This window comes from Chionomys nivalis, chromosome 6 (genome assembly GCF_950005125.1).
Source record: "Chionomys nivalis chromosome 6, mChiNiv1.1, whole genome shotgun sequence".
In the NCBI taxonomy this organism is placed as follows: domain Eukaryota; kingdom Metazoa; phylum Chordata; class Mammalia; order Rodentia; family Cricetidae; genus Chionomys; species Chionomys nivalis.
In genome coordinates, this window is record NC_080091.1 from 67,221,077 (window position 1) to 67,235,593 (window position 14,517).

At 43.4% G+C, this 14,517-nt stretch overlaps 1 protein-coding gene across 3 annotated transcripts in view; it reads right to left on the bottom strand.

The window, feature by feature from the left end:
* Rfc1 (replication factor C subunit 1) overlaps positions 1-6,987 on the bottom strand; it is a 67,888-nt gene extending 60,901 nt beyond the window's left edge. For all 3 annotated transcript variants that reach the window (XM_057771022.1, XM_057771023.1, XM_057771021.1), the window contains exon 1: positions 6,855-6,987. In XM_057771022.1, coding sequence (XP_057627005.1) covers positions 6,855-6,857 — 3 coding nt within the window. In that variant the 5' untranslated portion in view covers positions 6,858-6,987. The remainder of the gene's footprint in view (positions 1-6,854) is intronic.
* Positions 6,988-14,517: the final 7,530 nt, after the last annotated feature.

The following is a 14,517-nucleotide window of genomic DNA, read 5'->3' on the forward strand; positions in this document are numbered from 1 at the left end:
ACAGATGCGGGTGATTAGATAAGTAAATTGTGGCTGGTAACACTAGTACTTGGAAGATGCAGGCAATAGAAGAAACTGGAATTCAAGGTCATTCTCAGTTCAAGGACATCCTTGAAAATGTGAGATTCTGATTGATAGATAGGCACACACACACACAAATAAATACATACATACAAAAATTAATGTGCTTAATCCACATAACAAGCCTAGAAATTGTTAGCCCCAATTCACGAACTGAGAATGGAACTGAGAATGTCAAGAAGCATTCACTAGCAAAGGTTTTAAAATTGAAAATTGGGCCAGGCCAGGCAGTGGTAGTGCACACCCTTAATTCCGGCCCCCCCTCCCCCAGGCAGAGAAGGGCAAATCTCTGAGTTCAAGGTCAGCATGGTCTACAGAGAGAATTCCAGGACAGCCAGGGCTACATAGAGAAGCCCTGTCCCCCCCAAAAAAACAAAAATAAATTCATAAATTAAATAAAATTGAAGACTGGGGCTGAAGGGATGGCTCACAGTTAAGATCCTTTCTATTCTTCCAAAGGATCCGAGTTAGGTTCCCAGCATCCCTATGAAGAAACTTAAACTCAATCACCTGTTACTCTAGCCTCCAAGGACAACTACACATGGCATTCACCCAGACACATAAATACACATAAATAAAAATAAATATTTTAATTGATCTTAAATAGAAGGTGGGAAATTGCTAATCATTACTACAATCCCAGAACTAAGAAGTCTGAGGCAAGGAGGAACAGGAATTTAAGACCACCCTGGTCTACTTGGTGTAAATGCCTTGGAGAAAAAGACAGGGTTAAACACAAGAGAGAGACAGCTCCCATCACTAAGCTATAATTAACAGTCTACAAGATGATTGATTAGAGAGAAATGTTGCATATCAGGCAACCCAAATCCAATTTTGATAAACACAGACCAAACCGTGTTTTGGTCAGATACTAAAAGGAAGGGGGTACATTTTCTAGGCTTTAATTTGTACCAAGGCATTTTATTTCCAACTTGGTTTCAAAACTATAAGTACAAGTAGAGATAACAAACATAACTTGTTGCTATTTCCCCAACACCAAAGAAACGCAGCACACGGCGCCTTCAGCCCAGAAACCCCAGGTGCAGAGCTGATGCAGTCGCTCTGCACCACTCAGAAGCCCTCGTTACTTTTCCACTTGTCAGCAGCTCAGCCACCAACGAAGCACATGAGAAAGGAGGATGGTGCAAATTATGTCACTATGTTAATTTATCTGTGACAAGCACAGGATTCCATGCAAAGCACAGGCCACAGTGCTCTGCAGAGCAGCTGCCAAAATAATACACATTGGTTTTTACTTCTCTAATTTAAAATTAGCAAACAAATGAAAATATTTAACATTTTAACGGTCCACCAAATTTACAAGAAAATTTATAATCAACATACTTCACAAAATCTACTCAAATTATCTAACAAGCTTTTACTTTATAAAGCACCAAAATGCACTGTCTTGTTTCTCTTGTTTTGGGTTTTCAAGACAGGGTTTCTCTCTGTAGCCCTGGCTGTCCTGTAAAGACCAGGCTAGCCTTGAACTCAGAGATCTACCTGCCTCTGCCTCCCAAATGCTGGGACTAAAGGTGTATGTCACGAAGCTGGGCTTGACGTTTTATTCTCTTGAATTTTGGATGATCTGAAAATGTTAGCTATTAAATAAATAGAAATGCAATATTAAAAAAGTAATAAGGAGGGCTAGAGAGATGGCTCTGCAGTTAAGAACACTGACCGCTCTTCCAGAAGACTCAGGTTCAATTCCCAGCACCCACAGGCAGCTCACACCAGTCTGTAACTCCAGTTCCAGGGTTTCTAACACCCTCATATAAACGTACACCAAGGCAAAACATCAATGAACGTTAAATAAAAATAAATTATTTTTTAAAAATAAGAAGCCATATTTGTACTGCTGTGAGATTTAGCTGTTTAAAATATAAGTGAAACCCTATAGATACTATTTTCTTTTTTAATCAACAAGTTTTCTTTTTTTCATCAATAATTGGTTGGTATAATTATTAAAATTATCGGGCAGTGGTGGCGCATGCTTTTAATCCCAGCACTCGGGAGGCAGAGGCAGGCAGATCTCTGTGAGTTCGAGGCCAGCCTGGTCTACAAGAGCTAGTTCCAGGACAGGCTCCAAAGCTACAGAGAAACCCTGTCTCGAAAAAAACAAAAAAAGAAAAAAAAATTATTAAAATTATGCATATGGTTGAAAAAATACATTATCAGCTCTTTTTTCTTTTTAATGTGCCTAGCTGTTTTGCCTGCATATATGTCTGTGTACCATGTGCATGCAGTCATACCTTTTATTTTTTTAAAAAAACTATGTTTTCTCATTTTATATGCCAAATCCATTTCCCACTCCCTCCCCTCCTCCTGCTCTCTCCACCTCCCAACCTACCCCCTCTACTCCACAGAAAGGGTAAGGCTTCCCATGGGGAATAAACAAAATCCAGCATTGCTTTGAGGCAGGACCAAGGCCTCCCCCAACACACACATCCATAGAGAATGAGTTTCAAAAAGCCAGAACAAGCAGTAGGGATAAATCCTGGTCTCACTGCCAGTGGCCCCACGCTCTGCCCCAGCCATACAACTATCACCCACATTCAGAGGGCCTAGTTTTGTTCTATGCTGGTTCCCTCTGTCAGGCCGGTGTTGGGAGGCTTCCATTGGCTCAGGTAAGCTGTTTCAGTGGGTGTCCCCATCACAGTCTTGACCTCTTTGCTCGTATTCTCGCCCCTTCCTCTCTTCAACTGAACTTTGGGAGCCCAGCCCTACATGTCAATCTTGAAGGAAGTCTTTGGAGGTGGGGTCAGGTGTCTGAACTCTGTAGTCTGATCATCATGTCCCACTCTACAGGCATTTTTTTTAATATTTATTTATTATGTATACAATATTCAGTCTGTGTATGTGCCTGAAGGCCAGACGAGGGCACCAGACCTCATTACAGATGGTTGTGAGCCACCATGCAGTTGCTGGGAATTGAACTCAGGACCTTTGGAAGAGCAGGCAATGCTCTTAAAGCTGAGCCATCTCTCCAGCCCCCTCTACAGGCTTCTTTACATCACTCTACACATGGTAGCTGACTGTGTGAAATGTTCTCCCTGGAGCAAGGCTGCCTGTACTGCAATACAGCCTTTCCCATTTGTATTACAACTTGGCCTGTGAGGCCTCTGCTTACTTTCCTGGCTTATCCGTCTGTTTCCTATCAGGTATGAATATAGAGGTCCAAGTTTATTCTTTATTCTTTGCATGAGGGTATCTGGTCTTGGCACTTTTTTTTTTTTTTTTTTTTTTTTTTTTGGTTTTTTTGGTTTTTCGAGACAGGGTTTCTCTGTGGTTTTGGAGCCTGTCCTGGAACTAGCTCTTGTAGACCAGGCTGGTCTCGAACTCACAGAGATCCGCCTGCCTCTGCCTCCCAAGTGTTGGGATTAAAGGCGTGCGCCACCACCGCCCAGCTGGCACTTTTTTCTTTCTTTTTCTCCTGCCTCTTGAGTGCCAAGATTATGGGTGTGCATGCACCTTTATGCCTGGCCTTGGCATCACTTTTTTAACTGACTACTGAATTATCTCAACACCTTTGTCAAAGGCCAAAAAGCTGGAGACCTCAAGTTCAATGACTCCCAGAGCAAGAGCTAACCTTCTGTCTGTGGATGAGCTTCAGCAAAGGGGAAGGCCCTCAGGCGGTGTGGCATGTGTCTATAGGCATCTCTGCTGGCCAGAATATTTGCATACCTCTCACCACATTTATCAAAGGGAATTGAGTCCCAAACATAACTACTGCTGCACTATACTATAACTTATGTACAGATGCTCAATAAACACTCATTAAATAGAACTTTTTTCTGGAGTTCTGTTAGGCTTCTTTTCATGCTAACTGCCGGAGGGTTAGATTAAATACCAATACATAATTTTTTTATTTACTTTATTTTTTATGTGTATACTGTTTTGCGCATATATATATATATACATATATATATATATGCATGTGTACCACATACCTGTCTGATGACACTGAAGTTCAGAAGAGGGTTCTGAATTGCCATCGAACTGAGTTACAGATGGTTATAAGCGATGTAGATGCTAGGAATCAAACCCAGGTCCTCTACAAGAGCAACAAGTGCTTCTAAGTAGTGAGCCATCTCTCCAGCCCGGTGCTTGTGTACGTTTGTGTGTGTGTGGTATACTTATTTTCCGGGTCTATATGTGGATATGTGTACTTGATTGCAGCGCACAAAGTCCAGGTGCTCTGACTCCCTTGGAGCTGCATTTGCAGTCAAATGTCAGTCACCTGACACGGGTGCTGAGAACAGAACCAGATTCCCTCTGCAGGAACAGCTGGCACTCTTAACCACTAAACCAAACATTTCTCCAGCCCAATACAAAATTCTAATTTACTTACTAGAAATGTTTCCTTTCAGCAAACAGTAAAAACTGATCGACTTAGCCATTTCTTTTCAGCAAGGAGAATTACTTTTAGTACTAGAAAAGTGAAGCAGGAGCTGAGGCAAGGGCTCAGTTGGTAAAATGCTTGCCACCCAAGCATTAGGAGCTGAGTCTGAATCTCTAGCACCCACATACAAAGCTGGGTGTGTGGTGCTGTACCCCTGCAATCCTAGCACTGGTGACGCAGAGACAGACAAGATTCCTGGGGCTTGCTGGCCGGCCAGCCAACTTAGGCACTGGTGAGCTCCAGGTTCTGTTAAACCCTCACAAAAAACAAGGTGAGTCTAGGAGGCTGACTCAGTACAAGCATGAGGGCCTACATGCAAGACCCACAGTGCCCCATAAAACCAGGCAAAGCTACATGTGCCTGTACTCCAGCACTAGGGGAAGCAGAGACATGAGGATCACTGGAGTTTGCTGGCCTATAGTAATAGAACAGCCTGTTCTATATTGTAAGGTCAAGGCCTGACACATGATACCACTACCCAAAATTTTCCTTAAAAACAGTGAACTTAGAGCCAAACATGATGACAGAGTCAGGAGCATCTCTGAGTTTGAGACCAGCCTGGTCTATAATGTAAGTTCTAGGGAAGCCAGGACTATTATAAGGAGACCCTGTCTCAAAAAACAAAAACTTGAGAGGTTTGAGAGCCTTGATTGGGAACACCTGTACTCTTGCAGAGGACCTTATCAGTTTCCACCACACACAAAATGGCTCACGGCTGCCTTCGACACCAGTTCCAAGAGATTCAAAGCCCACTTCTGATCTCCTTGGGGCCAGGGTTGCATATGATGCACATACATGCACATAGGCAAAGCATTCATACACATAAAATAAGAAACTTTCTTTTTAATTTTTAAATGCCTGGAGGGGCGTGACTGGAGAGATGGTTCAGCAGTCAGAGAACTTGCAGCTCTTCTGAACCTGAGTTCAATTCCTAACACCCACAACCATTTTTTGTTGTTGCTTTGTTTTTTGAAAGAGGGTTTCTCAGTGTAGCTTTGGTGCCTGTCCTGGAGTCCTGGAACTAGCTCTTGTAGACCAGGCCGGCTGCGAACTCACAGAGATCCGCCTGCCTCTGCCTCCCAAGAGCTGGGATTTAAAGGGGTGTGCCACCACTGCCTGGCCCACAACCACCTTTAACTCCGGCTCCAGGCATGCATGTTCACAGAAATACATCTAGGCAAAACATACATATTACAAACTAAATAAAAAACTAATGAACATGGAGTTTGGAGAGATGGCTCAGTGGTTAAGAGTGTGTACTGCTTTGTAGAGGGCCTGAGTTCCCACAGCAGGCATCTTCAAACCACCTCGAACTCCAGCTCCAGAGGATGACACCCTCTTCTGGATGCCATGGGCACACGTGTGCATACACAAACACAGATACACATAAACACATAACTAAGCTTTTTTTTTTTTCAAGAAAGCACTTTAAATGAATGTTTAGAAAGTATTTAAAGCCAACAACTCACATATAAACCTGGAAAAAAAAGGCTGACCCTGTGTGGCTACTATTAACTATCTTTTCTCCAAGAATAAAGAGGAGAGCGCTGAAATTTTTCCAATCTGACATAACTTTTCCCCCTTGAATGCTGGCATTCGGAAGAATACTGGATAACAACTAAATGAAGAATAATAGAAAATATACGTACAGATGATTGTTAAATACCCTCTAGATTAACTGGGGATCTTCGGTTGTCCTTTAAATTAAAAATTGCTTCAAATATGCAACTATCTTCTATGCCTGCTGCTATTTCATTTCGGGCTGTTAGTTCATTGTACAGAATTATGAACTGAAATTGCCACTGGTTTTTTTTTTTAACACTTTAACAGGTGACAGCTGTCAAATACATAACATCCCTCTATACTCGCTGTGTTTTTTACTCCTGGTAAATCAGATTATCTGTTCAACTCCCATAAACTACTCAACAAAGTAAAACAACTTCCTTGTGTCATCAGCTCTCAAAACACCTGAGACGCGCTCCAGGAAGAAGCTGATTAAAGCGAAGGCCCGAGCAACTTTTCCCTAAGAAAGCAAAGTATTACATTCTTCCTCACAAAGCTTGAAGTCAAGGTTTTTAGGAAGCATTCCAACTGAGATTTGGGACAGTGCCGTACACGAAATAAACTTTTAACTCCGGTTCCAAATCAACGTTCCTCTTATTCCTCCCTTCCCCCAGGAGTCGAGGGGTGGAGTGTGAAAGTGCCGCGTTGCAGCCACATCCCTGCACGCTGCGTCCGCGGGGCGCCCCGCACCCTAAGCGGGCCCCTCGGAGCACCCTGCGCCGTCCTCCCCAGCCCGCACCGCGGCGGCGCCCCGTCCACACCCGGCCTGCAAAGCCTCTGGAGCTGCACGGCCTCCCGGACGGCTCACCATCGCAGCCCCAAGACCGAAGAGGAACAGGTGGGCAGGCCCGCGGCTGGGGTAATCCGTTATCGGGGCTCGGGATCCATTGGCGCCAACAACTTCTCCCGCGAAGTGGCAAAAGCGCAAGCGGCGGCGCGCGGCGATGACGTCAGGAGGCGCTCGCTCGCCGCGCGGCCCCGCCCCCAAGGCGGGAGTTTCACGCTTGGGCGCGGTACGGCCCTGGCGGCTAGAGGATTGCTGCTGCCTGTGTAGGGTTCCGTGTGCGCGTGCGGTCGCGACCCGGACGCCCAATCCTTGGTCTGCAGCTGTCTTTCTCTGAGGGTTCCCAGGTGCCTTCCTTCCGTGTACACGTGCACAGCAAGGGCAGTGCCCTGCAGCAACTTCCAGAAGGTCTTACTCCCACCCTCAATAAAATGAAATATATTCGATACACACTGCACACATCAACTGTTCCCCTCAAACTTTACTCTGATTTGTTTTGTTTTCTTTTTAATATTTGACCTATCGATTTTGGCTCAAACTAAGAGACCCGTAGTTAGAAAAGTCCCAGGATAAAGGGCAAATATTTATTACTTTTTACACGTTTATTTATTGGTGGTGGAGTTTGCCAGTGACGATCAAAGAAAATCTTATGGGAGCCCTTCCGCCACGTGGGTACATTTTTGTTCTAAAAGGGCTATTTACGTTAAAGGAATATTTACATTTTTTTCTTTTAAATATTTATTTTTATTTCACGTGCATTGGTGTTTTGCCTCCATGTGGGTCATATGAGAGCGTCAGCTCTCCTGGAACTGGAGTTACAGAGGAGTTACAGACATTTGTGAGCTGTCATGTGGGTGCTGGGAATTGAACCTGGGTCCTCTGGAAGAGAAGCCAGTGCTCTTACCTACTGAGCCATCTCCCCAGCCCCTACATTAAGTTTTGTTTTGAGACAGGATCTCATGTGTACCATCCTGGTCTCAAACTCCCTACATAGTTCAAGTCCCTGAGCATGACCTTGAACTAATAATTTTTCTACTGTCTCCTAAGTGCTGAGATTTCATGTATATATACCAACATGCCTGGTTGGTATATATACAAACATGCAGGGTATCAAACTCCGAGCTACTATGAACAAATGCAACCAACTGAGCAACCCCAGCCCCAACAGCTCTTTGTTCTAAAACTATCAAACAAAAACTAGCCCCTTAATTCCTAAAGCTTCAGTAAAACGTTTAAAGAATAGTGAAGTACCCAGGTAGTGATGGCGCACTCCTTTAATTCCAGCACTTGGGAAGCAGAGGCAGGCAGATCTTGGTGAGTTTGAAGCCAGCCTAGTCTACAGTGTGAGCTCTAGGAGAGTCAACAGAACTGTTACACAGAAAAACCCTGTCTCAAAAAAGCCAAAATAATAATAATAATAATAATAATAATAATAATAATAATAATAATAATAAAATAAAAAAAAATAGGGAAGTCGATTTCTGAGTACTGGGAAGGCAGACAGATCTGTGTAAGTTCAAGGTCAGCCTGGTTTACAGAGCAAGTTTCAGGACAGCCAAGGCTTCATAGAGAAAGCCTGTCCAAAATAATAAATGAGAGAGAGAGAGAGAGAGAGAGAGAGAGAGGGAATGATAGCGAAGTCTTTGAAACAATGCATATCAAGATAGACACCCACAGAAAATCTAGAGTCAGGAGAGAGTTAGGATAAGCAAGTCTCAGCAAGGCGCAAGATTGTTTCACTCTGTCAGTTTGGGTAGCTGGCTTTGGTATGTGATTCAGGTGGGCCCGGAACTCATAATAATGCCTCTGCCTCCACCACCCCACTCATTACATTATTAGGTAATCCTGTAATCCGCACCTGGCCAGCAGGTTTCCGATTAATAATTAAACAACTTGGTTGTGGAATAGAATGTAACATTTCCATACAATTTCAAGAGAAAACATGAGATTATCCAAGAATTTAGTGAGGAGAGCAGTATCAAACTTTGGCCTTAGACTTTCAAATCTTTTTCTAACATTTCCGGTTGGGCCTTGTCCCTTTATAACACCATATCTACCAGGAGAGGCTGTAAAGCGTTCAGGAATACAATAGTGTGTATTTACTAGATATCTATTGCGACATGATTTTGGTTTTGTTTTGTTTTTTTGACAGAACTTCTCGATGTAACACTGGCTGGCCTGGAACTCCAGAGGTTCACTTGCCTCTGCTTCTCCGATGCTGGGTTTAGAAGCGAGTACCACAACCTGAATCTATTTTATATGTGCCCCATGTGCAGCTCTGCACTGTTCTAGGTTAAAATTCACCACTAAGAATAAAAATCTTATTAAAGGCGTGGTGGTGCACGCCTTTAATCCCAGCACTTGGGAGGCAGAGGCAGGCGGATCTCTGTGAGTTCGAGGTCAGCCTGGTCTACAAGAGTTAGTTCCAGAACAGGCTCCAAAGCTACAGAAAAACCCTGTCTCAAAAAAAAAAAAAACTCCAATTAGAAACAAGTAAACTGTTTCTATGAGCAAGACTTCACTGCCGGGTGTTAGGAATATTTCCTAAGCAAGCTCTGGCAACGCAGAAATTCCCAATCAAGCCAAATCAAAACAAGCCAAATTAAGAAATATCCAGCTTTAATGGGAGATCTGCGCTCTAGGGTGGCCCCAGGGGGAAACCGGGAAGCCACAGGAACGCAACCCCGCAACCCCGGGAGGAAGAAAGAGAGACCACGTGTTCTTCTTTTTTTTGGGGGGGGGAATCACTAAAGTACTCTGAGGCCTGCTGGGATTTGAAGTCCAGACCAGGCCTGGGGGGCTGGGATAGATGCGAGGGACTGGGGCCTACGCTCCTAACCTAACACCGGGATCCCCTCAAAACCAGTTACTCTGTTCCTGCTCCTCTGTGTGCTCGTTATGTGACCATAGAGAAGTAACTGTGACTCAGTTTCCTCACCTGTTAAAGACACACATCAAATAATGATAGCATTTTGGGGGGTGGTAGTTATTTGCTTTGGCTGGAGTTTAATCCAGACAGTCTCGGTATGTAACCCAGGCTGGCCTCAAACTTGAGCTCTTCCCGCCTCAGACTCCCAAATTCTAGGATTGCAAGCATGCACCACTACGCGTGGATGATAATCGTGTTCTTCCGTCAACACTTATCTTTATTACTCTGGAGTTCGCACATGTGTGGCAGAAATGACCAGGGAGACCCTGCCTCATAAACGAGGTGGAAGGGGCCGGGTGATGTTGGCGCACACCTTTAATCCCAGCACTCGGGAGGCAGAGGCAGGCGGATCTCCGTGAGTTCGAGACCAGCCTGGTCTACAGAGCTAGTTCCAGGACAGGCTCCAAAGCCACAGAGAAACCCTATCTCGAAAAACCAAAAAAAAAAAAATAAAAAATAAAAAATAAAATAAAATAAACAAGGTGGAAGGAAAGAAGCAGCACTAGAAAAGTCCTCTGACCGCCACACACACTGTGGCAGGCGTGTGCTCACACCCAGAGGCACAAAATAAATAAGTAAAAATAAATATAAAATTTGAGAGATCTCATTACGGATGGTTGTGAGCCACCATCTGGTTACTGGGAATTGAACTCAGGACTTCTGGAAGAACAGCCAGTGCTCTTAACTGCTGAGCTGTCTCTCCAGTCCCTACTGTACAGTTTTCTTTAGGGAAATAACTGGTTTTGGAAGACTAGGTCTGTTTGATCCATTGAGAAATCAACAAAATCTGTGAACCAAATCCCTAGAAAGACACAGCAGATATATAGATATAGATAGATATAGATAGATAGATAGATAGATAGATAGATAGATAGATAGATAGAAGATAGATAGATAGATAGATAGATAGATAGATAGATAGATAGATAGATAGATATATTAAAGGCGTGCGCCACCACCGCCCGGCCTCACAGCGGATATATTATACAATTTTGTTCATACAACCTTAGAGGAACTAAACCAATGTACATTATTCATTGTGTTATAATCAATAAATCAATGACTAGGTTGCATAAAACTTTCATATGACAGCGACATAGTGAGGCCCTGTCTCAAATAATAAAAGACAAAACATGAGGGATAATACTCTTACAGAGGACCCAAACTGGGTTCCATCATTCACATGAAATTGAAACTTATGCCCCGGCAATGCTGAAATATGCATGGGCAGCTCATATATGGCAGTTCTGGTGAAGTTGTCTCTGTTGTGTTTCATGGTCTGTTGATGAGGACAGCTAACCAGATCTCTTCCTCAAGAGGGCACCAGATCTCATTACAGATGTAGTTGCTGGGAATTGAACTCAGGACCTTTAAAAGAGCAGGCAGCTGGAGAGATGGCTCAGTGGTTAAGAGCATTTCCTGCTCTTCCAAAGGTCCTGAGTTCAATTCCCGGCAACCAAGGCTTGCCGGGCGGTGGTGGCGCACGCCTTTAATCCCAGCACTCGGGAGGCAGAGGCAGGTGGATCTCTGTGAGTTCGAGAGCAGCCTGGTCTACAAGAGCTAGTTCCAGGACAGGCTTCAAAGCCACAGAGAAACCCTGTCTCAAAAAACAAAAAAAAAAAAAAAAAAACCAAAAAAAAACAAAAAGCACTGTCTGCTCTTTTTTTTTTTTTTTTTTTTTTTTTTTTTTTTTTTTTTGGTTTTTCGAGACAGGGTTTCTCTGTGGCTTTGGAGCCTGTCCTGGAACTAGCTAGCTCTTGTAGACCAGGCTGGCCTCGAACTCACAGAGATCCGCCTGCCTCTGCCTCCAGAGTGCTGGGATTAAAGGCGTGTGCCACCACTGCCCAGCCAGACGGTGCTCTTAACCACTGAGCCATCATGGGAGTTCACAAATTCCTGGAACTCCAGTTCTTTGGGATTTATTGCCCTCTTCCAGCCTTCTCGGGCACTGCACATACATGATGCACATACCTACACACAGATGCATATCTGCACAGAATTTTAAAGTGAATCTTTTTATTTATTTATTTATTTATTTATTTATTTATTTTGGTTTTTTGAGACAGGGTTTCTCTGTGGTTTTGGAGCCTGTCCTGGAACTAGCTCTTGTAGACCAGGCTGGCCTCGAACTCCCAGAGATCCTCCTGCCTCTGCCTCCCGAGTGAAGTGAATCTTTTTAAAATAAATAAAATCCTAACCATCAAGACAGAAAGAAAACTTGCAAAAAGGGTATAGTGGCTCACACTTTTAATCCCAGCGCTTGAGAATCAGAGGCAAGAAGATTTCTGCAAATTTCAGGACAGCTTAGTCTATACAGCAAGTTCCAAGAAAATCCAGGACTGCCTAGAAAGACCTAGTCTCAAAAATGAAAGAAAAAGAAAACTCGTTTACTTTTTGTATTGTATTATTTTTCAGCATTTTTTTTCTTTTCCTTTTTGAGACAGGGTATCACGTATCTTAGGTTGGCCTCAAACTTACAACGTAGCTGAGGCTGATCTTGAACATCTGATCCTCCTGCTTCCACTTCCCAAGTGCCGAGTCAGATGATAGTCCTGCACCACCACACCCACTGTAAGACGTGCGGGAGGTCAGAGCCAGGGCACTTCTGCAAGAGCAGCAGATGCTCGTGACTGCTGAGCCATCGCTCCAACCCGTTTGCTGTTATTTGTTTGTTTGACTGATTGATTTTCTTTTACTGATTCAAGACCCAGGGTAAAAAAGACACATTTGAAGGGATGTATTACATATTAGATCTGATTACATGGTGCTCACGGGCTTTGTCTTAATCCTTAAAAGAAAGGCTGTGGGGGAAAAAATTAACTTTATCAACAAAAACAATTTTGTGAAAGCCAGAGCTATTTTCTTTCCTACTTAGAAACAGAATATTGACATTAGAGTCTTTCTTAGTTGTTTCTCAGCTTGTGAATAGTTCGATTTAATAGTTTCTAATAGGCTTATGTGATCTTCATCCCCTAACACAGAGAGGAAAGGCAGTACTCTGAAATATTTTAAAATGGCGTAGCAGCAGTGTGCCAGGATGCCAACACAAGGCGCAGGAGCTGATTCTTGGCCCTCCTTTGTATTCTAATTGCAGGCATGGATAATTGCAAACCACTCGATTAATTGGCCTCTGTAGCAATGCCTCTGTCTTCTGCTAACTTGTCTAAGCTGTAGGATGCACCCCTGATTCACTTTAAAACCATCTTCAAGAGCCCAGTGGTCACATTGTCTTTCCCTAGACTTTGAAAATTCAAGGGAAATCAATTGCCTTTTCACTGTGCTGCAACAAAATGACCTTCCACCCTCTGGATAAATATTAGCATGCCCTGCTTCGTCAGGGTTTATTGGAACACTTTCCTTAGAGACAACAGTCTGTCAGGCAGCTTCTCTGTGGCAACTGGAGGTCCACACTGGCTGTGTTGACCTTGAAGCCCTTTAGGAACACAAACATCAAAACCTGTCACCATTAAGGTGCAAGTATTCTAATTTAGGGAATCAGGTATGAACTATGCCAATAATCTTTATTCTTTATTTTCTTTCTTCATTCTTAAATGATATCCAGTTATCCTTGGTATGTTAACACTTGAGTGATGTAGGTCTTTAAAAACTTGCCTGTTCTGGAGCTAGCTCTTGTAGACCAGGCTGGCCTCGAACTCACAGAGATCTGCCTGCCTCTGCCTCCAGAGTGCTGGGATTAAAGGCGTGTGCTACCACCGCCCGGCATCTGGTGGTTTTTATATCCTATAAATAATAGGAAATTTCTGCCAAGTCAATCTGCACATTCACTTACTTGAAAAGGGATTTTTCCTTTCAGATAATAAGATAATAAAAAGGATATCATTTCACTGTTAATGTACATAGTTGATTATGTATATAATCCCAAACTATAACTTCCTAAAATATTCATTGGCCATTGTTTTTAATTTAATTTTGTTTCTTTGGTAGTAGGGGTTGAATCCATGAGGCCTCGCCCATGCTATGCATCACTTCATCACTGAACTATAGCTCAACTTTCCTCTTTGATTTTGTGCTAGAAGACCTTGAACTTATTGAAGGCTTGTTTTGGTTTATTGGTTTAAAGGAGGGGTTGTTTATCTTCTGGTGTGGCAAGCATAACCTTGAACTGCTGGCGCTACCTTCCAAGTAACTGGGATTATAGGTCAACACCACCAGGCCCTGCTCTCACTGGCAATTTTTGTTTGGTTGATTGGTTGGAGTTTTTGTTTTGTTTTGTTTTTTTTCAAAACAGGGTTTCTCTGTAGCATTGGAGCCTGTCCTGGAACTCACTCACTCTGTAGACCAGGCTGGCCTCGAACTCTCAGAAATGTGCCTGCCTCTGCCTCCCGTGTGCTGGGATTAAAGGTGTACACCACCACTGCCCGGCTCTCACTGGCAATTTTAGGGCATGTGTAGACAGGGGAATAAATGTTCCAACAGCATTTTGCAGTGATAGTAGGATTTATGGTCAGTGTTATGCTTTTCTCCATGTGTTATAAGGCAATAACAAGATTGCTGTTGATTCATAGAAATAATGTGAGATACAGCCAGTGAAGGAAACTACTGTCCCTTCCTTGCAAACTCCTGCCATGGAAAACCACGCACATGTGGGATACCATAGGCCTCTAGGACCTTCTTGGTTTTAGACCTGTGTTTGTGTGTATAGTATGAATATCCATATAAATGTATATTGGAGTGTGTGGGCGTATGTGTATGTACATAGGTTCACATACACATATGCTCAGGATGTAGAGGTCCGAG